This window comes from Clarias gariepinus, chromosome 22 (assembly GCF_024256425.1).
Source record: "Clarias gariepinus isolate MV-2021 ecotype Netherlands chromosome 22, CGAR_prim_01v2, whole genome shotgun sequence".
NCBI classification, from domain to species: Eukaryota; Metazoa; Chordata; class Actinopteri; order Siluriformes; family Clariidae; genus Clarias; species Clarias gariepinus.
The window spans coordinates 24,636,832-24,660,461 of record NC_071121.1 but is presented as its reverse complement, the minus strand read 5'-3'; the positions used below and the strand labels follow the sequence as shown (position 1 = coordinate 24,660,461).

Sequence of the window (23,630 nt, the reverse complement as noted above, 5' to 3'; positions counted from 1 at the left end):
ATCATTCGTTAATGTTCTCTGATTTGCAATTCATTCTTAGACATACATAATTCCTAGACATACTCACACCCAAGTATTTCTCTGACATCACTATAAATAGGCTCATAGACATTCTGGTTCATTGTACTGATATGAATGTGTGCTTTCATTCTCTCTTTTATTCCCCCCCCACACACACAAAATAGACCTAATGTAAAAAGAATGGATGTAAACTGGAAGCCACACCAGTCATTAATCAGAGAACGATCGCACTCTTTATAAGTCTATTTATAGCAGCATGGGACATTTACTGCTGCTTTACGGTATTGTAGCTCATGCCATGAGGAAGTAGATCATGTAAAGTACTTACTGAGATGCCGTAGATTTACTGAGAGCTTTTCTCCTTTTCAGGAAGTGGGCGTGTGCTTTGAACACTGGAGATCCTGGAGGTGTGTGGCTCATTGGTATGCATAATGAGTGCATATAATTTGAGCAATTATAAATTACAGCAACAGTCAGCTTGTATTCCTGTAATGACTGACTAGAATATAAATGATATGCCCTGGCCTCAACCACTCACAAACCCCTTCGACCAGGACGATCTTGATGGTTGTTGTTGTTCAATCACACTCACATCAGGGCCAGCTCTGTCTTGCAAGTCGGCATGAAACAGGTTGTGTGCTACAGCACTTCCGCCTCAGCCACCAGAACAAAAAGAGGATGCGTGTCCTGACCCGACCTTCTCCTGGACCAGGATAAAAAAAATTACAGTGTGATTATTTCTGGTTTATGCTTAGTCCTGTAAAAGAAATCCAACAACCTGATTTGTTACCAAGTTGCGTTTAGCAGACGCCCTTATCCATAGCGACTTATATTTCTATCTCATCATTTTGGTGGTTGTTGGGTTTGAACCTGGGACCATCCCAAACATAGTCCAATGCCTTAACCACCAAGCAACCTCTCACCCCCTTATATCTTATTATCTTATTATTATATTATCTGTTGATGAGATGGGTTACATGCAAATAGGCAGACTAGTTTTTCACTCACTCACTCACTCACTTACTCACTCACTCCCTCCCTCCCTCACTCACTGTCCATAGTGCTTTGTCCTGTATTCAGGGTCGCGGGGGGCCTGGAGTCTATCCCAGGAGACTAAGGGCACAAGGCGGGGAACACCATGGACAGGGTGCCAATCCATCGCATGGCACACAGACACACACACACACACACACACACACACACACAGAAACTCATTTACACACTACTGGCAATTCGGGAACGCCAATTAGCCTAACTTGCATGTCTTTGGACTGTGCGAGGAAACCAGAGTATCTAGCACGGGGAGAACATGCAAACTCCATGCACCCTGGAAGTGTGAGGCGACACCGTGCCACCTTACAGGAAGTCTCCAGTGACTTAAACCACCACTCATGACAAGAATGCAGCAGGGCGGTGGTTTTGTAGTTATCACCGTTGTCTTGCACCTCCAGGTTGCGGGATTGATTCCCACCTCGGGGTCTGTGTGCATGGAGTTTGCATGTTCTTCCCGTGCTTGGTGGGTTTTCCTTTGGGTAATCTGGTTTCCTCCCACAGTCAGAAGACTGAGTGAGTGAAAAAACCCGAGCGCACAAACATTAAGACGGATGAGCTACAGCTGAAGGAGACCACGCCAGGATCCAATCAGATCATCCAAGAACAGGAACCAGTGGACAAAGGGTGGCTGAAATGGGACAGTTAAAGGCCGGCACCAAGAACCATGTGAACATTAAGTGACGCGCTTTGCCTGAGTGTATAAAGATGAGGCATTTTCTGCATTTAGGAATAGTCAATTCTGGAAACCAATTTCCGTTTAATGTCAGGATTGTGATGAGAAGGTGGATATTAAAGCAGGAGAGAATCAATCTTGCAGCTAAATTTCCCAGGAGGGCTTTAGAGGCGGGTATTAGAGGTGAAGTTTTTACAAACTGAATAACGCTGCTTATTACTGTCGAACCCGCGTGAGCCAGGAGGCAAGACTGATGTTACTTCAAAACGAAACAAAAGAACAAAAAAAACCCATTCAGACTTAAACTGATTACCGACGTTTACACTTTCTCACCGCATCCCTGAGGGGATAACAAGCCTTTTTACTTCTTTCTTTATTTGTATTTCCAGAGGACTAATAAAGCCGCGCTGCATCGTGTCGAACTTTTATGAGAGTAATCTGGAGAAAGTGGGACGACTGAACGTACCCATGAATCTCAGGATATGACTGTGTCCTTTGGGAAGACATGGGAGAGATGAGCTCAGGTTTTACGCTCCACTGGAGGACAGGCTCGTAAAAATCTCCAGCAAGCTGAACACGACGGCACTTCTTAACCTTGGCTCGGATCCTAAGACTGTCAGGAAGTGTGGGGAAGAACATTGATTAACCTGCACACATCATGTTTACAGCAAACTATAGAGCAGGTGGAAGTGGTTTGGATGAGAATTAGATTATATTTTTGATCGAATGTTTTTATCAGCTCGTTCCCACACCTCAATGAACATCTGTTTGGACAAAAAGCGATATAGACGACCATGAGTAAATTCAATTCTTGAACTTGATTGGTCAGAAACTTTGGTTTCGACTTTATTCCCAGATGCACGATAAATCACAAATGATGTCATCCATAACATTAATGCAACCACCAGGTAAATTAAATAACATTAATGATCAATTATATACCAGTACATAAAGCTCCAGTAGCACAAGGGAACCATAAACCCAAGTGGTTTTAATCTTAATGGTTTTAATTTTATGTTCTAAAAGGCCTATATCATGATATCGATATATAGTGATAATATTTGTCACACCATGCCTTTATGACATAGATTTTGTGATTAGATATTGTGCTGAAGCTGTATTGTTTTGTTTAATGATTGCGCAATCTGTTAATTCTTATTTATATTGATTATGATTAATGGATGTCATTTACAGACAAATATAACCAACTTGTTTTAAGAAAGAATTTGAGCCGTGTTCAAGTCAAACCGGGACTTGTGACTTATGACTGGTTTAAACTTTCTAACTTGATGGTACAGTATCCAAGCAGTAAAGAAACAAAAGGTTTAGTGCAATAACTGCATTCTGTTATCCTGCACAATCAGGAGTCCCGGTTTGACCTGAACGCCATTTGAAGCTTTATACAAATAATTAAATTGAAGAGAAGAAGATTAAATCAGACACACTCCAGAACCACTTTTAAATATGTGTAAACAAATTTTATTCCATGTTGAGCCACAAACACAGCAGGACGGATTCACTCTGAACCACAACATGTGGAGACGGTCGGGTGAAGGGGAACGGAGGAGGATCCGGTGGGCCATGGAGGCCAGATATAGCAAAAATCACAGCATTACAGGTTTACTGGATATCAGTGATCGATATAAGTGGAATATAACGTGGATATACGTGTGAATGTGACATAAAACAAAGTGAGCCGTGATTATAGATGTCTGAATGTGTGACGTCATTTAAAGGAGCAGTCCGTCAGGAATTTCTTTAATTCTAATTCACTCCATTCTAAAAATGACAAAGTGCTGCTTTAAAACTGAAGAGTTACAGCATTTCGGTGTCGCTCGACAATCAGTAGTTTAACACAGTGAATCATCGCCGATGATCGGGAACGCTCAGTGCCGGGAAGTCCACGCGTCTCTCGTGCTCTCTGCTCTGACCTGCAACCCTGCTGCGTATACATCATGGAAAACTGATAGAAAACATAAATGATAAACTCTTTGGTTTTGTAAATAAATCTCTTTCTATCCCCCTTTTTTTGTAGTAATAATTTTTTTTTTCCATTTCCAAAATGTACTTTTTCAATTCTCCAACTGTTAAATTAATTCTTTCATGTTCTGTTCTATCCAAGGCCACTGCGCCTAGAAAAAGTATGTGAGCTGCTCTCTCGGGCCTTTCGCTATTTACTTATTAAAGCACAGAACCATAATGCGTTTAAAGAAGAATTAGTGCCACTAATCCGAATCAAGTACAAAGTCAAAGTGAAGAAAAAAAATATTCCATACCAATAATTATTAAGAAAAATTAAAATAATTTTAGATGGTTAAAAAAATTGCATTTTTGCTTTAACAAATTTAAATGACCTAAAAAAATAAATAAAAAAACAGCAAGGTAAATTGATAAGAAAGAGATTTGAGGTAGAGGAACGAGCATGAATTTTTTAAAAATCTTTTTTTTGCATTCTCCCCAAAGTAACATAAGATTTTATGACAAACTTCTGCTGCCTTCAAGTTCTGTTAGTAAAATCATAATCACAAGCTGAACGCTCAGGGAATTCACTATATTGTTGTAATTTTGTTGTGATCTTGAAATATACAGTATACAGAGGAACCTCGTCGTACGAATTGAATTCATTTCGGAAAAATAATAATGTTAATGCAAATAATCCGTTCCAGCCAGCCAAAAATATTACCAATTTTTTAAAAATTGAAAAATGCGCGGAAAATCACGTAGCTTTTGAAGGCAGCTTTTGTTATCATGGATTGACTTTTTCATACAGCGTGAAAAACAATCCGTAAAAATGAGGGGCTCCCAGGCGTATGTGCGACTTTACCAGTGTTAGGTTTGTTTGTCGAAAAATGCTTTGTATGCCGATGCAAATAAAAAAAAAAAAAAAGGCATTCGTATGCCGAGGTGCTGCTGTAATAGAATATTTAATTTAAGTGCTAACTTTTTATATTTGGTCAGATTGGGCAAAATTAACTTAAATTAACAAAAGAACCAGATAACAAAAGTGCTCTCTTATGTCGTACGTTCTTCTGAGCAGAGTACCTAAAAGTACCTAAAAACCTTTCTATCCTACTAAGCTACACTTTTTCTCAAAGCACAGTGAAACCCAGACATTTTGGAATAAAATAATATCAAAATGGACTTTTTTGATTTTTTAACCAAATGCATGTTTTGTGTCTTTAGTTCTGGTATTTATGCAGACCTAAAATACATTTTGAGGTACACGATCATCTGCCAGCCTAAATAATCTCTCGGCTCGGTGCGGCACTTATATTTTATTTTTCCCTTCCTGGTTTCGTGCTGTAATCCAAAATAATGTTGAAAGAGCACTGAAATACTTTTTTTTTATTACAGGCAATACAGTATGTAGCCTGTAATGTGATGCTTTGCTTTTTTTCCCTTTTTTTCTTCTGTTAATGTGCAGAAGCCAAACGATTATGATCGATGACGTCATCAAGTACAGAGTGTAAACTTGAGCTGATCTTAAGGCTGAGTTGAGTTAAGGAAATGTCAGGGCTGTTTTCCTGATGAAGCTGTACAGTGCTACATTGTGTGTGTGTGTATGTGTGTGTGTGTGTCATTTAAAGCATTCAGAGAAAAAAATAATGACATATGTATTGTCAAACTGCACTACGATATATATGTGTGTGTGTGTGTGTGTGTGCTACATCTTTAAACAGACAAACTGTGAGTGTGTGTGTTAAAGACGGCGTGTCCTTCTCCTCCGTTTAGGTGAGTCCGATCTCCTCCAGAACGCTGCGAGGGGTCTCTGCTTCCTGAAGAGGGCGAAAGAACAGCAGTAGGTTTTATCTGGGATTCACACACACACACACACACACACACATACACACACAACCGCGGCTGTGTTCCAATACTGTAACAAGGACGAGCCTTGGATTACCTTTATATTAAGTTGAATTTAGTTTCCTTCTATACACACACATCTACACACAACACACACAAACAGATCAAATATACTGCACTGTGTGTTCGCATACCTTTATATCAGAACCAACAGTAATATTTATTATATTTTATTAGCTCAGACTACACGGGCCAGCCTTCACTCCCCATGTGCACCAGTAACCCTTGGCCACCCATGACCCTGCTGCCATTTTTATAAGATATTTTAAGTGCACGTACTGTGACAAGGGACAGATTGTGATGGCTGGACAACTGGGTGAGAGCAACTCCAAAACTGCAGCTGTTCTGGGATGTTCCCAGTCTGCAGTGGTCAGGACATACAGAACCAAAAGTAAATCCAGTGATCCGAAGTCACAGAATCGTTGATGTGCATGGGGAGTGAAGTTTGGCCCGTGTAGTCTGATTCAATAGAAATTGTAAAAAAAAATTATAATAAAAAAAGAAAAAATTGATACTGGTCCCGATAGACAGGTGTCAGAACACACAGTGTATTACTGGTTTTGTGGCAAAAGTGGGGACCTACTCGATATTAGGCAGGTGGTCATAATATTATGATCAGTGTACTTTACATATGGACTATGATTTGGATCAATGTGTCAATTTAGAAGCAAAATTAAACTTTTCAAGGCATGAATAATAATTTAGTTTGGCTATGTCCATTATCACCCAAATGAGGATGGGTTCTAATAAAAAAAAAAAGAAAAATCCTAAGTCCTAGGAAAAAAGTTCCTAACAAAAAAAATCCTAATTCTTAGGAAAAAAATTAAATTTTTATTTCCTGATTCCTATGAAGAAAATTCCTATTTAAAAAAAAAAAATCTAATTCTTAGGAGGAAAATTCCTAATAAAAAAAATCCCAATACCTACTGTAGGAAAAAAAATTCCTTTCTTTTTTCTTCTCAGAAACCCTCTCAGGGTTTTTGTGCATTTTTCACATTTTATACAAATTTCCATAATTTTCCTTTGATTGTGTAAAGCTGCCTCGCGGCAATGACACAATTGTTAAGAGTGCTATACAAATAAAACTGAATTGAATATTGGTAGAATCTGGGAAATGGATAGAATTTGGCTAGCAATGTAATTAAATAATTCAAGAAAAGTTTGTCACATTCCTACGGAACAAAGCTGCTATCACAATGGAGTCATTGTAGCAGGTTCAGTAGCATCACAGAATGTGTGTGTGTGTGTGTGTGTTCATGTTAAGCAAAGGAACACAGCTCTGGTTTATGAAGATTAACATCAGAGACCTAGTTCACCTACCTGAGACTGCTAAATTCCAGGAACAAGTGGTTAGTGAATGTCAGTAGAGGACACACACACACACACACACACACACACACACTCACTCAGACACGCAATGAAACTTTTTGACCAGCGTGTAACGAGAGACATGATCAAACAGAACGCTCTAAAATTTCTCTTTAAATGATCCTAAAATAAACAGTGTGTGGGCATGCGGCATGACTCAGAGACGGCTGAGTAACTTAGAGAGGGACGATTAAAGAGTGACAGAGAGGAGGGGACGTGAAATGAAATGACAACACTCTCAGGGAAAAAAAAGGGTACTACACTGTTTTGTTCCCCGTGTATTCACTGTACTGTGGTGTAACTCTTTTTTAAAAAGAGATTGAAGATACAGACACAGTTAAGAGTGTGATCTAACTGTGGACACATACAGAAGGAGGGACAGGAAAGGTTCCGGTTTAGTACCCGTTTTTCTTAAGAGTGTAGAAAACACACGTTGAGGAGTGATTAGAAGATACACACGTGGGCTGGTGAGACACAGAACACACATCGCACTTACTTTGGCGTCCTACACATTGCGTCAAGCACAAAGTAAAGAGAGAAGTGACCGATGAGAAGAGGCGTCTCTGCCTAAAAGCCCGAAGGCGAACCAAGCTAATCTGCCAGGTTCTCGATTCAGGAATCCATCCGTCACACAGAAATGTGAACCGTGAGTTCCACATCGGAAAGTGAATGGAAATCAAAATAAGATTTTGAAGAACAATTAAAATTCAAATCAAATTAGAACTGGAATAACAATCAGGGAAAAAAAATATATCTGAATCCGAATCACAATTAGAATCAGAATTAAATCAGGTCCACACACCCAACCCCCCATGATTCACCCCAGTACGCCATCATCACATCATTATTAATCTTCAAAAAAGTTCTCTGACTTTAAGCGACTCAGCAGTCGAATCTTGGTCCCTTTTCACTTGGTGCAGTCAGCTCCGGTGGACGCAACCCATTTCCACAGATCGATTCTATCCTCGCTGCCTCTCTCGCTCTCACTCAGACAGGGTTTTAACGCTTGGCACTGAACATGTGCATCCTTTGCTAAAAGTGCTGAATCATTCATGACCCGCTGAGCTCTGCAGCTCCTCGATGCATCTGCCAAGCGCATTAAAGCGACTCCAGAGCCTTTGACAGCAACGGTCTACAGTACCAGTCAAAAGTTTGGATTTATTTTCGACGTACTAGAACAATACTAGATTTTATCAGGACTATGAAATAATGCATATAGTAGAATCAGGTAATTAAGTTACAAGTTGTTCTGGAACAGTTCCTGCAAGATTATTATTGTTTCAAGTGCATTTGCAAAACCCATCAAGCACCATGATGAATCTGTCTCTTCTCATAAAGACCTTCCCAGGTAAGCTAGACCAAAACTTACCTCTGCTGCAGAGGAGATGTTCATTTAGAGTTACTAGCCTCAGAAATCACCAAGAAAATTCCTTAAAAAAAAAAAGAATTCCTAATTCCTAGGAAAACAATTCCTAATTTTTTTTTAATTTCCAATTCCTAGGAAGATAATTTCTAAAAAATAAAAAATAAAAAAAAATCAAATTTCCAGGAAGAAAATTCCTAATAAAAGAAAAATCCTAATTCCTAGGAAGAAAATTCCAAATTTTTTTAAATTCCTAATTCCTAGGAAGAAAATTTCTAATAAAAATTAAGAGCCGTTATGAAGGATTTACAGAGCATAAGTAGCACAAACATCTTAATATTCAAACTGTTTAAAGGAGATTTTGGACGCCTTCAGCATTGTTTTATAATGTAGAAAGAAATAAAAATCAGAAAAGACCACAGAATTTGTGTTTAAACATTTGACTGGTAGAGTATGCCAAAACCGCGGCATTTCAACAGGAAATAGAAAGGTTTAAATTTTACACATTTACCATGCAGAAAAAAATTTTAGATCCTTTTTATTTGAGGAATAATTTTTATTAAAAAAGTATAATTATTTCTATACAGTTTTCAAACTTTTACAGATTTCCACAATTCTTCAAAGGTAGGACTCTTAACGGCAGACCTGGGTTGATATGTAAATCATTTTTAAACGCACCACCAATGTTCACAAAGTTACCCCCTCAGTCGTAGCCTATGAGGTAGCTGACTGACTGACTGAAAAATGTCCCATCCAAACACAACCAAACACACAATTGTTTTTCAATCATGTTTTCTCAGTCAATGATTACCCCTATGATGAGGCCAAGGCTTAAAATGTTTCATATTAACATACTTTCCATATCCTCCAGGTCATTTGTATATTTTGTGGGTTGTCTATAGGTATAAAAACAGCCTCTTAAATACTCCATACATTTCCCATTAAAATACTCATTTTGACGGACCAAAGATTTTTAAAACTGTTGATATTGTAGTACATCAGATGTACTACACTGATCTAGTCTTTTAGACATTGCACAATCATAATGCAGCCTACCTCATTATACCTAGAGGTCAGAAATGGGAACTGCAACAGGCATTAATAGAGGCCCATTGGGGTAGGTATCACGCTGCCCCATGACCATGTTATTAACATTTTCAGCCAAGGACAAGGACTGAACAGGACAACTGATGGGAAATAACTTGATTCAAGAAATTTTTCCAAACAAAGAAAAAGTCGAAGAGTGTCCAATGTGAGGCGTTTCTGTCAAATCCATCAAATGTGACGAAAATCCACTAGCTTTTTATCAGCCTAAATCAAAACTCAAATGTTTTATCCTCTTAGTACCCTTCAATTAAGCCTCAACCCCCCATATTCAAGTCAAAATTCTGAAATCCTTAATTGTTCTTGACGTCGCTACTACCAGCAGCCGTTCATTTTACAAAACAAGGTCATACCAGTCAGCACGTTCCAGTCAAGGATTAAACCAAATACAGATTCCTGCCTTGATCAGATTTTTAGGGCCTCTTTCACCTTCATTTTAGAGCCAACAATGAAACTCTTAATTCACATCCAAATTCTCATGCTAATAGGGTCCCATATAAAAAAATTTAAGAGCCCATCCAAAGAGCCTCCGCAGGTGAAAATGAGTTACTGCTGAGTCGTTTATCATCAGAAAACTGCAAAAGAAACCCCCAACATGACAGGGGAAGGTTCTTATATGAGGTCACATTTAAGCACCAGCCAAAACAAAAACAGAAAAAACACACTTTTGTCCAAAAATTATTAAAAAGTGTGTTTTTTTTTCTCTAACCTATAGGTTTCTCTCCGCAGTCAATAAAGCACTTAATCAGAGATCTGAGAGTCATGAGTTAAACAAATAGTTTATTATTATTATCCTCATTATTATTAGTTAACTTTTACTTTGGATCTTTGTGTTGGATCCACAGCAATAACAGTAATTATGTTAATCTGTAATGTTAAAACAAGAAAAAAAGGAAACAGTTCCTCAGTTCCACATATTACAATATTTCACCGCAATCATTATTTAGAAAATATTGGAAACAAATCCGGACCATTTCACACGTACACACTTCTGATCCAGATTCACATGCAACATTTATTTTATTACTGTAAGTACACTGTGGGTTTACTATTAGTCCTATTTTTCACACTCAACCCCGGATACTATCGCACGTCACGTTCACTCTGCTGCATAATTCAGCTGTAAAACTTTTTTCTCAGAGTTTTTATTTTCCCAGATTTTCTTGTGATTGTATTTGTGTTGGTGTGTTTCCTTTCTTCCTTTCTTCTTCAAACTATGAGCAACTGTATCAAGGCGAAGCAATTTCCTTCTGGGATTAATAAAGAACGTTGAATCTTAACCTGGGAATAAAGAGGCGTGGCTTTGTGTCTTTCCTTGATGACATCGTTGTTATAAGGACCTCATATTCACTTGTCGAGTAACATGTTTTTTTTTAATTTTTTTATTTCAGTTTATTTACTCAGCGACTCGTGCTGCTGTTATAGAAAATTAACCAACACCTTCCAATGAAAAACCTATTGTAGAACTGGTTCCATTGTGAACTTAAAAAATAATAAAAAATCTTAATAATCAGGACTTTATTCATTTTTGCCAACAAAACAGATTTCAAAGAAAACTAATACAACTTGGCACACTTTAGATACTAAATCACTTATTTTGTTTTTAATCAACTTTAGATAACACTACACCACTTTACATGAGGTTACAGTGTTTCTCCAGTGTGGGGTGTCGGTTTGTCATTAGAATCCAGTGTGTGTGTGTGTGTGTGTGTGTGTGTGTTCGTTTAGTAGGACGTGTTGCTAAACACATGAGCGTGTAATCATATGAATTTAAAATCGTTTATTTACGTGCATTAGTTATTAACATTTAATAATAATAAGTTTCAGGAAACAGCGAGTACTGGCCGAAAGTGCTTAAATAATATTCTACAGAGCTGTAAGAGTGTGTGTAAGAGAGAGCAAGAGAGAGAAAGTGTGTGTGTGTGATATTTGTTAAAACCACCCAATCTGTACTGATAGTCTGAAAGCTCACATTTCTAACAACACTTACAGTACATTTGCTAAGTGGACAGAACGGGTTGCCAGATTAAGTTTCCTATTTTCCTAAATGTTCTATTTAACTTTCAAAAAAACAAACATTTTGTGAACTCAAATATACACTAAACATCAAATCCATAGTCTAATGTGCTGTTGCAAAAAGATGTGCTTACTATGCATGTTTTTTGGCTAAAAACGTTTCCTTTAATCACACCAAGCGCACCGTCGTCACACTGCGACGAAGAGCATAAAGTTCCCACTGCGTCCTGAAATTATCGAAGAACACTGTGAAATTACCAAGTTCATCCTACTTCACAGCTGTCAGGTTCTCAATGTGTCCATCATTGTCCATCTATTGTTGCTGGTCATTTAATCCGCACAACAACTTGGATGTTCAATCCGCATGCTCTTCCTGACGCCACCCTCCCACTTTATCCGGGTTTGGGACAGTGGCTGGGGTTTGTGCATTGGGTGGGAGTCGAACCCGGGCCTTCCGCATGGCTGGTGAGAGACCTACCACTGAGCCACCAATGCCCTGCGTCTATGATGTTGTTGTTAATTTCCTACCGTGCACATGATCGCCGGGTCCTATGGGATTGAACCTGCGTTTAATTAGATCAAACTCTTAACTTCATTCTCACTGCGTCTTTTATAAGATGGTGATTTATACTAAATTCTCTGAACGTGATCTAGACACGCCGCTGTGTGTGCGCCAGAAATATGTTAAGCACCTGAAAAACGTAATGGAGTTAATATGTTCTTCTACAACGTGGCATGACTACCATCTACCATGGTCATAGCACAAGTCTGAAGAGGGCACTGTGACGTCCCGATCACAACCTCGGTCAGAACGCCATCCAATCTTTATCGTCTGCGTCATGCTTGTAGTACCGTAAGGTATATTAAAAAAAAAAAAAAAGTGTCAGTTATGCTATTAACTGGTCCATACCACCAGTACTACGTCTCCTGCGTCCTGCTTCGCCCACCAGGCTTTCTTTGAACAAGTCTAAAATAAGCACGGCTGCCTTGTTGTACAAATCCTCACTGCATTCACGTGAGTTCTTGAGGACGCATTGGGAACATGGCTCACACTTTTTTCAGGAATGCTTATTAGACAAAATGGTATAGGGAGATGGAAGTCTGTCATATCTGGCAACCCAGAAACACATATGATACATGCATACCTTAGAAACACATCACTATACTGACTAACAGGTCCGTTTCATAAATTCAGTGATGTCATGTTCAGTATATAACACACACAAACAGACCTCACAGAACGTAAGAGAATGTGAAACGATGTGTATGTTATACAGGTGAAGTCATGTCACAGTGAGACACGATTACTGCTCGCGCATTTAGTGCAATAGCGTTTTAATTTTAATACGAAACCATTCCAAAGATCTCACACACACATAACAGTCAGGTTTCAAAAATAACATTTCTACACAAACCACTTCATACAGTAATATCTGAAAGATGAGCACAAGTAAAGGGGGAAAAAAGACCACCAGGGGGAGCTCTCACTGATTCCAAACAGGTACAGGTAGACAAAGGTACACTGGAGTGTCAGAGTGTGTGTATGTGTGTGTGTGTGAAAAAAAGAGCAGGGAACAGGAATGTGGCAGTGGGGGTATAGTGAACGTGGCACGAACAGCACACACACACACACACACACATGATGACGATGAGACTGGAGACCCAGAGATGCTGCATTCTGATAGGACGGTGGTGGAAGAAGAGGACCAGCAGACACACCGTGCAAGAGGGAGGGGCTCAGCATGCATGACGGGCAGCCACCAACAGCCAATCAGTACACAGGAACGTTAAAGTATTCATGTCTGGGCTGAGGAAAAGAGATGCACAAAAACACACACACACACACACACAAACACACACACACACATCTCAAAACAGTGCGAGCACACAAAGAAAACAAGATGCAGGCAGAACAACAATATGCACACACACATAAATACAGTATATACAGTACACACACAGACAGTGTATAAAACAAGCAGTGTTTCACAATCCGAGACCTGTTATCAGTCATACCTCATTATCATTCCCACACACACACACACACACACACACTAAATCCAGGACTGGGATTGAGAAAACACTGCTACAGGATGAGAAATTCCACATAAACACACTTTCTGGTATGGAAGAGCAGAATGAGGCTTTCACACACACACACACACACACACACATATCAGAATGACACTGTCCCTTTCATGCAGTGCAGACACACACACTTTTCCGTTGCGTGCATTTGGTGTCCATCAGTCACTCAGTGATTTCTTCATATTCTGGTCTGATCACCGAGTCTATCACATGTAGCCCTGCCTCCAGTAGATCAGGGCGGGGCTACACGTGTGTGACTCCGCCCCCAAATGGTCGAACATGTTGGACGGGCTTGAACATGCTCCAGGCGTAGCTCCGTTCTGATATACTGATATATTCGATCCCAGGAAATCCGCTCGGGATGAGACGCATACACACACGTGTTGCGTAATAATCCCGAAGTTAAACAGTTCAGCTTGTGAAAACGTCCGTGTCTTTTTATTCGACCTTAATTCACCCCCTTCGCACTGGGTTCACCCTGACTGGGTGATTGTAACCAGAAAAAGAATGAAGAAGTTTTAACTTTAGCAATGCAGATCTTCATCTTACATACATCTGCGCTTCCTGAATGGATGTTCCTCTTTTTTTTTCTTACTCCGCAAGCTCGAGTGTGTGTGTGTGTGTGTGTGAGTGTATTAGCCCACAGCGGCCGAGCACCTGCCGCGTCGTTTCGATTCAAACCCCTTTATAGTGTTTGAGGGGAAATTCTTAAAATGCTTTAGACAATAAAAACAAGACAGGACAAAAAAATCTCGAGTGGCCTAAAGAGGCTCGAGGAACAATTTAAACCTTTGCTAATGGTGCTAAAGAGTCTCTAGACGTAAACACCTGCTAACACACACACACACACACAAAACACAGAGACTTTGCTACTGAAAGGGGATTCTGTATAAGGAGTTTAGGAATGTGATTTCTATGTCGTGACAGTCGCTTCTCAAGGACACACACTGTGTACTGAGTGAATAAGGGGAAACTAACGAAGGGAACTCCGGCTAAACATGAAGCGTTTAGCATATTCACCTGCGTTCCTTAATTCTGGAACAGACCGGAAGCCTCGGCCGAAGTGTTAGGACCTTTAACTCCTACAGGACGGATGTGTTGAAACAGACAAGACATCAGCAAGTACACCGTTTCCCGTCACCTCAAATGTAGCTGATTTAAGAACGTTGGTGTCCGTTTAAGTACACTTAAAACAAAAAAAGTTTTAAAAAATGAGGCGTTCGAGTCAAACCAGAACTTGTAATGAGATTTGTGGTGAATGTAGACGTAAAGACCATCAACATTGATGAGACGACTTCGAGCACAGTGCGGTGATGAGACTCTTTAGCCAGTGTTGGGGAAGTTACTCAAAAAAAGTAATCTATCATTATTACATGTAAAAAGTTATCAGATTACTAATTACGTTACTTTCAAGCTACTTTGAAAACATCTGTCACGGCGTGCGCCTGTGATGGGCGTGCGCCTCAACCTGTTTACTCACTCCGTAGGCTACCTATGTAGGCGTCCTCCCCTTCTGCAAGTGCGCGAAGGGGTGAGGTCGGGCCAGCTGGCGATAACGTTAATGTTACTGGATCACAGGGCTTTCTCCGCGTAAAAAATCCTCAGTTTTATCCCTTCCTCCTTTAACTCCTCCTGCTTTAACCCTTCTCCTACCCGATTTTTTTTCTAATTAAAATGACCCCTTTTTCCGTAAGACCTCGTCCCGTGTCCGTGTGTTCGTTTGACAACATCAAATGTGAAACTACAAAGCTCTCCGACGACTGATTAAAGCATGTGCGCGTTAACTGACGCTGCCGCGCAAAACGTGATTTTTAAATGCATTTTGATTCATTTTTAAACACTAGATTTGTAACAAAAGTAATGTAATGTTATTGACATTGGTAACTGTGATCGAATTACATGCATTTAAAAGTTACATTACTGCGTTATCAGGAAAAGTAATTAGATTACAGTTACGCGTTACAACTCTGCTCTTAGCCGCAGTAAATCTACAATAACATTAACTACATCTACATCCTGGGTGGCCAGAGTTTCATACATAAAGCTGACGGCTCCGGCGTACCGAGGAACCTTTCTTTGACAGTATCCGAGCACTAGTGAGACACTGGGATAAGTGCATTAGTGTAACAGGAGATTATTATATAGAGACATAAAGATTATAAGTTTTTACTCTCAGGACTGTGTTCTTTTATTCTGCTCGACCAAAAAAGTCCCGGTTTGACTTGAACGCCCATGTTAATAATCTTTAAACTAGTGTTTAAAGAGTTTATAAATGACATTATGCCACGGTGTTCTGAACCACATTCGCACGTCTGTGTGACACAGTGAATGTGTGTGTTTTTTGTTTGTTTTTTACATGACAGTTTATTACCGTGACAGCTTTTATTACCTTGCTATTAGCATCCAAGCTTTAGTAACACATGACTTATGAACAGAACGACGATCAGATTCTCAGACTGAAAAGACCCTTAAACACATGCACGAGAAATAAACTCGCACACACACACACACACACACACATACACACACACTCGTGACTTATCTGGAGTAGCGCTCTGACCATAGCTGGAGATTTGCTTCCATTTTTAATAACACCCTTTACTACACATCGCTTTCTTATCGAGTGCTAATTAAAGCAGTTTCAGATTAATTCCCACAGGAATGTCTCAGTCAGAGGTCCGACTTTAATTAAGCTGCGAGCTTGAGTATAAACCGACGCTTTCCCCCGCTGAGGCCTGAGTGTATGCGTGTGTGTGTGTGTGCGTGTGTGTTGTTCCTTTGGAATCTTGTTTTCAGTGCATTCAAGTTACTGACAGATTTAGTCCTGCAGGCTGAGATGATTTTAATTACAATATCAAAAGGAACGGAGAACAGAACGTGCTCATTTCCGATGAAGGAGTAGTGGGAGAGGTTTCCTTACGTTTGAAGGCTGAACGTTTAAAACAAGTTTGGAGTGGGAGAAAAAACAAACCCCAAATGATTAGAACTTAAAACACAAAAGTAATGATTGAGAAACTCATGAACTTAAGAACGAAAAAAGTGACTTGTTGACCTGCATGTAAAATATTAAAGAAACACTTAAGGGGTTTTCAGCTTTTCAGGAATCCATACACTGTATACTCAAAACTTGTTAATTATTGAAATCTTAAGAGAAGTCGTTGCATTTGAGTAGTAAATGATTAAAATACTGTAAAAATAAGTAAAAATACAACTACTATATAGCTATTTAACCAAAAAAGTACGTGGATGAACCTACGGTACAGCCTGGCCAAAAAAAAAAAAGTCGCATGTGACTTGATATGAGATTATTCAATCGTATTTAGCAAGTTCATGTGTAAAATCATCTCGATCTCATCTCATCTCTAATCATCTCCGCATTTTTGCAACACTGCACAGAAATGGACACTCTACTTATCTGTGCACACACCCCAGTACGCTGTAGACCAGACATAGCACATTCGCACACACATTGCACATTCGCACACTTTATGGACATTTTTATGGACAATTCAATTCCACTTTTTATTTGCATTTAAATTTATTTTGTCTTGTATAGTTAGGTTTTATATTTCTTATATATTCTTGAAAATGTTTATATTTTGTTATACTTTCTTATAGTACAGCTATTTATTTATTTTTCTATTTCTCTTTCTTATTTCTTGTTAAATGTTTTAAAAATAATTTAAGGTCACTGGCGGTCGTATAAGCATTTCACTGTCTATTGTACTGTGTATGACTGTGTATGTGACAAATAGAATTTAAATTTCAAAATCATGTTCCCAGAACAGTGGAAAGGTGGAAATAAAATTTTTGTACGCAAGTAAACGTACTGTTACTTCAGTGAAATTTTACTAAAGTACAAGTAAAGTCACTATTATAAAAATCTACTCAAGTAAAAGTAAAACGTAGCTATTTAAATTTTTTCTCAGAGTAAAAGTTACTTTTTTTAACAGCTGGGGTGGGATGGGGGATTCTAGTGTAGTTCAAAAAGGACAAGCGGATATAAATCTCAAACTAGTTGTTTTTAAAAAGAAGGAACTCCTTTCTATAATAAAGCTGTTGCCTTTCTTACACTTGTTTCATAAGAATTTGATGGCATTTCACTTTCAGCTAGTTCTGCATCACTAGTCTGTTTTGTCCGTCTCCTTCGTTCTTGTGAGTTTAGCGTGTTTGTCCTCCACGTCCATGAATCAATCAGTGTGGTGGTTTCCGGGGTGCAATTTTTTCCTTCCCCGTTGTATTATTTTTATTATTATTTTTATTCATTTATTTTTTTACCCAGTAACTAATATATGATTTAAAATGTAGCGAAGTATAATACTTCAAAGAAAACATACTGTACTTAAGTAAAAGTAAAATTACAGATTTTAAAAACTACTTAAAAAAGTAAAAGTACATAAAAAACTACTCAATTATAGTAACGCGAGTAAATGTAATTTTTTACTTTCCACCTCTGTCCAGAACCACGCTTTTACAATTTGCATCCTGATATAAGGCTGTAAAACTCCATAGATGTAATAACCTGGTGATTCAGTACATTCAGGTCGTCAGCTGACTTCATTTTGTTGCCCATAACGTTGCTGAGTCTAGACCTGAGTAACTGAAACAACCCCAGATCATAACACTGTCTCCAGAGGCTTGTACAGTGGACACTATGCATGATGGATGCATTGCTTCCCTTCTTACTCTGACACGCCCATCGCTCTTAAATAGAGTCAATCTGGACTCATCAGGTCACATGACCTTTTTCCATCGCTCCAAAGTCGAATCTTTATGCTCCCTACTGTAGCAAGCTGAAACCTTTTTTTGTTTATATTTTCTGTATTGTTGATTTTTTGACTTCACCAAGTGTTTAAGTGAGCTCCATTCACAATTTTTTTTCCAACCAATTTGTTTTATCAAATTCGTTCCAGGTTCTGCTAATGTGTTAAAGGGTTCCCAACCCAGTTCCAGTCATTTCAAATCTCCCTAGTTGTTTTCTTTGCTTTACACAGCCCAATACTTCGACCCTTCTAAAATAACGACTTTTTGTTTTGTTTTTTAGGCCAGGGAGTGTAGCCTCCACCCTTGTAACTTTACAGCTTATAAAATAGTACAACAATATCAATGATCACATTTTATTAATACACTGTGATAATATTAATACACTGTGATCACTAATATTGTTGAGAGATGAAGCAAAGAGACTGAACAGAACAAAAAAACCTGAACATGTTTATGTTAAGGTGACGAAAAAAAACTTCTATGATAAATTGTCTTATGTAAATATGTATTTAATGTTAGACTCAAATGGCATAGTTGTTGTTTTTTAATGTATTTACAGCCCAAAACACAAATGCTGTGGTTTAATCAAACTGCCAGAACAAACTTAATAAGCAATGTTGCACAAGATAAATGCACTTAAGTTCAAATTCATACACACCCCTGATGTAGGCAAACTCCAATTTTACCATTTAGATCTAATCTTGTTTCCCTTTCTACTATTAAAACACCTTAATGAAAGTTAATCTACATCACTGCACGTACATATAACGTCTTCAAATGAGCTTCCTAGCATTTGTCCTTCAGAGACACCAAACCCCCCCACTGGAGGAAAGTCACAGTGAGACATCAGTCTACTCAGACCTGAAAAGAATAACAGGACTCAGAGCCATGGAAAGTATCTCTAAAGTCCCGCTAAATTAAAAAGACACTACACACAGGGTCAAACTTGAGACTCTACCTAGCCTTAGGACAAAATGAAAAATGGAATTTATGTGAACTCAAATGTCAAATGTAAGACATCCAGTGTGTTTGATGTCCCTACAACATTACGAGGAACTAGGGACGATATTGTGCAATACCTTGTTAATCATGTCTTTAAATTAGATCTGGATACTGAGAGGATCAGGGCAAACCTGGGCTGGGGTGGGGGGGTGGGGTGGTGGGTGTAAACTTTCGCCCCGGACTGCAATTTTAATCCCAGGAATCTTTGCAGGTGCTGATAATGCGCGCTAATTTGTGTGGGAACGTCTCAGCGAGCTGAACTATCGTACCATCTGGAGCCGCACAGTGTTTAGCAACACAATACACACTCACAAAAAGAGAGAAAGAAAGAGAGAAACAAAGAGAGAGAGAGAGAGGGAGAGCGTAAAAGAAAGAATAAGAGTGAAAAACCAAAAGAACAAAAAGTTGCGAGAAAAAGGGAGAGAAAAAGAAAAAAGGAAGGAGACAAAGTATGTTAGATGGAAAGAAACACTCTCTCTCATCTTCTATACCGTTTTATCCTGTATTCAGGGTCGCGGGGGACCTGGAGTCTATCCCAGGAGACTTAGGGCACGAGGCGGGGTACACCCTGGACAGGGTGCCAATCCATCGCAGGGCACACACACATACACACACTCATTCACACACTACGGGCAATTTGGGAACGCCAATTCAACTTGCCTACAGACCCAAAGAAATAAAGTGAGACAAAAAATAAGAGAAAAAAATACACAGAGTAAGAGAAAGAAAAAGAGAATGAGAGATGAAACAGAGAAAGGGGGAAAAAAAGAGAGACAGTTTAAAAACCACAAAGATAATGAAAGAGTGAGATGAACAGAATAGAAAAAGAGATGGACACGGAATGACTGAAATGAGACAGATACAGAGAGAGAGACAAAAAGTGAGACAGATAGAGTGAAGGAGACAGGAAGAGACAGATAGTTAGAGAAACAGAGGTTAAAATAGAGGGAAAATGAGAGTGAGACAGGGAGAATGTGCGAGAAAGTGAGAATAAGAAGGAGAAAGAGAGAGACAGGCAGAGGTGAGTGACAGAGAGACGGGCTGCCGCGACTGTAAATCCACTGTAAACATGATAACGAGTGTGAGGTAATGGCTGATTTGATGGTGCTTGCTGAAGGCCATGTGAAGCCTCATTAGGCTCAAATAACACCAACAGAAAAAGGAGAGAGAGAGAGAGGGAGAGAGGGAGAGGGAGAGAGGCTGTACTCAAGTAACAGGAGAAGGAAAACACCAGAAATAATCTCTAAATGTAATAATAATAAGAAGAAAAAGAAGAATCACTTACAGAAGACATTTCATACAATTAATATAAAACTCAGTGTGATTTAAAGTGCAAAGTTAAAAAAAAAAAAACTGAAACAGAAAACCAAAAGTAAATAAAGGAAAAACTGGAAAATTATAAAAGAACAAAAAACAAAAACAAAAAGACAAAAAACTAGACAAAGACAGAAAGCAAGCAATAGAGAAAAAAGAAAAAGACAAAAATAAAAAACAGAAAGAGACAGAAAAGAGACAGCGAGAGAGACAAAGAAACTTTGAGAGAAACTGAGAGAGAAAGAAACAGAATCAAACATAGAGGACAAGAGGGAGAGGGGGACAAAAAAAAGAAAAAAAAAAACAAAGAAGAAATAAAAACGCAGCCATGACAACAAAAACAGAATAGCTACAGAAAATATAGACTGGAACAAATAAAAAGTAAAAAATTAAGGAAGTAAACAATAAACAATGTTGAATTGTAGAAGATTACATGCTAAAAACCTTTAAATGGAGTCACACAATTATTTTTTTGGCCCGTTTCTGATTTATTTATTTATTTGCATATTTGTCACACGTTAATGATTTATATTACACTTAACTGATTTAATCATTTGATCGTCATTGGACAGCGTTTTTTAAACTAATAATTACATTTAATCACAATTAAAAAACTGCATTTTGTATTTCCTTCGGTTAAACCATTTATCCCTTTACCTCCACTTCACATTTACTGTATGTGCCGCTTTGTAAAGGAGGGAGGGAGGGAATCTTCAGCCGTGGTAGACAGCAAAGGAAATGTTTCACGTTTTTTTTGGCTGTTTTATTTAATATTGCAATGTTAACATATATAATTAGCAAATAAACGAGAAATATAAGTTTCCTGCATTTGTTCTGCTGGACACAGTTTATGGTAAAGTGAGACTCTTGTACTGTACATGTTCTAAAAAAAAAAAAAAGTAGAAGTACCACAGTGCTAGGTGTGGAAGTAGTTCGTAGGTAAATCGTGAACGTTTAACGTTCTGGTGGTTCTCAGCGGAGTTTTCAAGAGAACATTGTAACATGATCTTATACATGGTATACCCCAAACGCTAGCTACTCATTAAACTGAGTTAATAAACACAGATTATGTTTATTACAGTACTGTTTTGTCATATCAGAGACACAAGGACACCATGCTGTTGAAGAGCGGTGGAGAAAGCGTCTCGCAGACTTCTAACACACTTGGTTTCAACAAGGCATGATATTGCTATTTTCCCGCTGTGTTAGAGATGCTGTAATCAGCCATGTTAGTTCACTCATCAAGCGTTCAGTATCAGAGCACCACAGCGTCTGACTGCAGAGCCACCAGTCACTGGGAGAGGGGAGGATGAACAGCAGGAGGAAATAATGAAGCTGTGTAGAAGATATAGGACTTCAGAGAGGATTAACTACAACTACAGTACAGCTGATGAAATACACAGATTACTGAAATAATGATGCTTCTCGTCAAGGCTTTTACTGTAGAAACTCTTTTTTATTTTGCTAACTGTCAGGTCTGTACTTTCTTCCAATCACAGCGTTGTAGCTTCTGCAGTCAGAACGTGTGTGTTTACTCTTCATGCGTTTACTCTCTGAATTTGTCATGCCAGTGGACCAATCAAATCAAGCAACTAGAATAATTACCCGATAAGCAGGAAGGGGCTGGGACGTCTACCCTTTATAAGATCTCATCACTGGCCAAACCACCCCAGTCATCAGTCTGACTCTATGAACACAATATCTGGCCAATCAGAAGACTGAGCTCATTGGGACAGATTCCATGTGTGTGTGTTACTAACTACAAAAATAATATAATACTATCCATCCATCCATCCATCCATCCATCCTTCCATCTAGGAACCTCTGTAGTCCAACTAAGGACCCTGGAGGCTAATGATGACCGTGGAATTTATTCCCATCTTGAACACACGTGGTAGGACCTATATATATATTGGATATAATACTATACTGCACCATTATGCCCTGACGGAGTACATTCCTATGCTACACGTCTACACTCTGCTATACTGTAACCCTATACCCCCTTCTATTACATTATTCTCCAAAGGGCATTCTAGTCAACCCGGAACTTGTAATGGAATGTCCATATGGAATTTTCTGGTGAAAGAAGGTGTAAAAGTGATTGACATATCCAGAAGACTTCAAGTACAGTATAGTAATGAGACTCTTAGCCGTGACATATGAACGGTGCAGACGTTTTAAAGAACACTGTAGATCCGTCAATCACAAACCTGGCCGAGGTGGCTCGTTCCCATGAGCGTTTCCATGATTCAGCCAGTGGAATACCTGATCCTTGAAAAACCGACAGATTACTTGCCAACAATTTGCAGAAGAGACGCATCTGTCTGTGTGAACTGTACGCACAATCATTCACCAACACCACTTGCACATTACAGGAACTTAATTTGGAGTTATTGGCACATCCCCCGTACAGACGTGATCTTGGTCCAAGCCATTTCCACATGTTTGGACCATTATAGGAGTTCCTATAATGGGAGGCTAGCATTTTAGACGTGAAGCAGACAGTTTGGTCACAGCTCCGGCGTACTGAGGAAACATTCTACCTTGATGGGATCCAAGCACTAATGAAACACTGGGATAAGTGCAACTGTGTTCTGTTACCCTGCACAATCAAAAGACACGCTTTGTACAGTACCATCATACTCCCCTATACATTGTCCATTCTATTACTCTACGTCTACTACCCTACTATATACTCTGTTTTACTTTAAAAACTTCACTACACTATTATTAGAATTTTTCTACAAAATTCTGCACTACTATACTCTGTTCTATTCTATAGTCTACTACATTACTCCACAAGACCCCATTAATAAAAATCTAACATTATCATATGTTACTCTGCTGTACTGAACTACTGTACCCTAGTGTTCTACCACATTATTTTATTATACTACATTAAAATACTCTATTATTTCATTATTATCCTTCCTGTTTATTATGTTTTATGACAGTACTCTACTGTTTTACTGTATTACGCTACTACACCCTGCTCTT

At 38.8% G+C, this 23,630-nt stretch overlaps 1 protein-coding gene across 3 annotated transcripts in view; it reads right to left on the bottom strand.

Moving 5' to 3' along the window:
- Positions 1–3,219: 3,219 nt before the first annotated feature.
- Positions 3,220–23,630, bottom strand: part of LOC128510227 (AP-1 complex subunit sigma-2) — a 50,589-nt gene continuing 30,178 nt past the window's right edge. Inside the window, exon 5 of one of the 3 annotated variants that reach the window (XM_053482351.1) lies at positions 3,220–5,523. In XM_053482351.1, coding sequence (XP_053338326.1) covers positions 5,476–5,523 — 48 coding nt within the window. In that variant the 3' untranslated portion in view covers positions 3,220–5,475. Of the gene's footprint in view, positions 5,524–12,780; positions 13,270–23,630 lie in introns of those variants that run through there. The other 2 variants (XM_053482352.1, XM_053482353.1) reach the window with 2 other exon arrangements.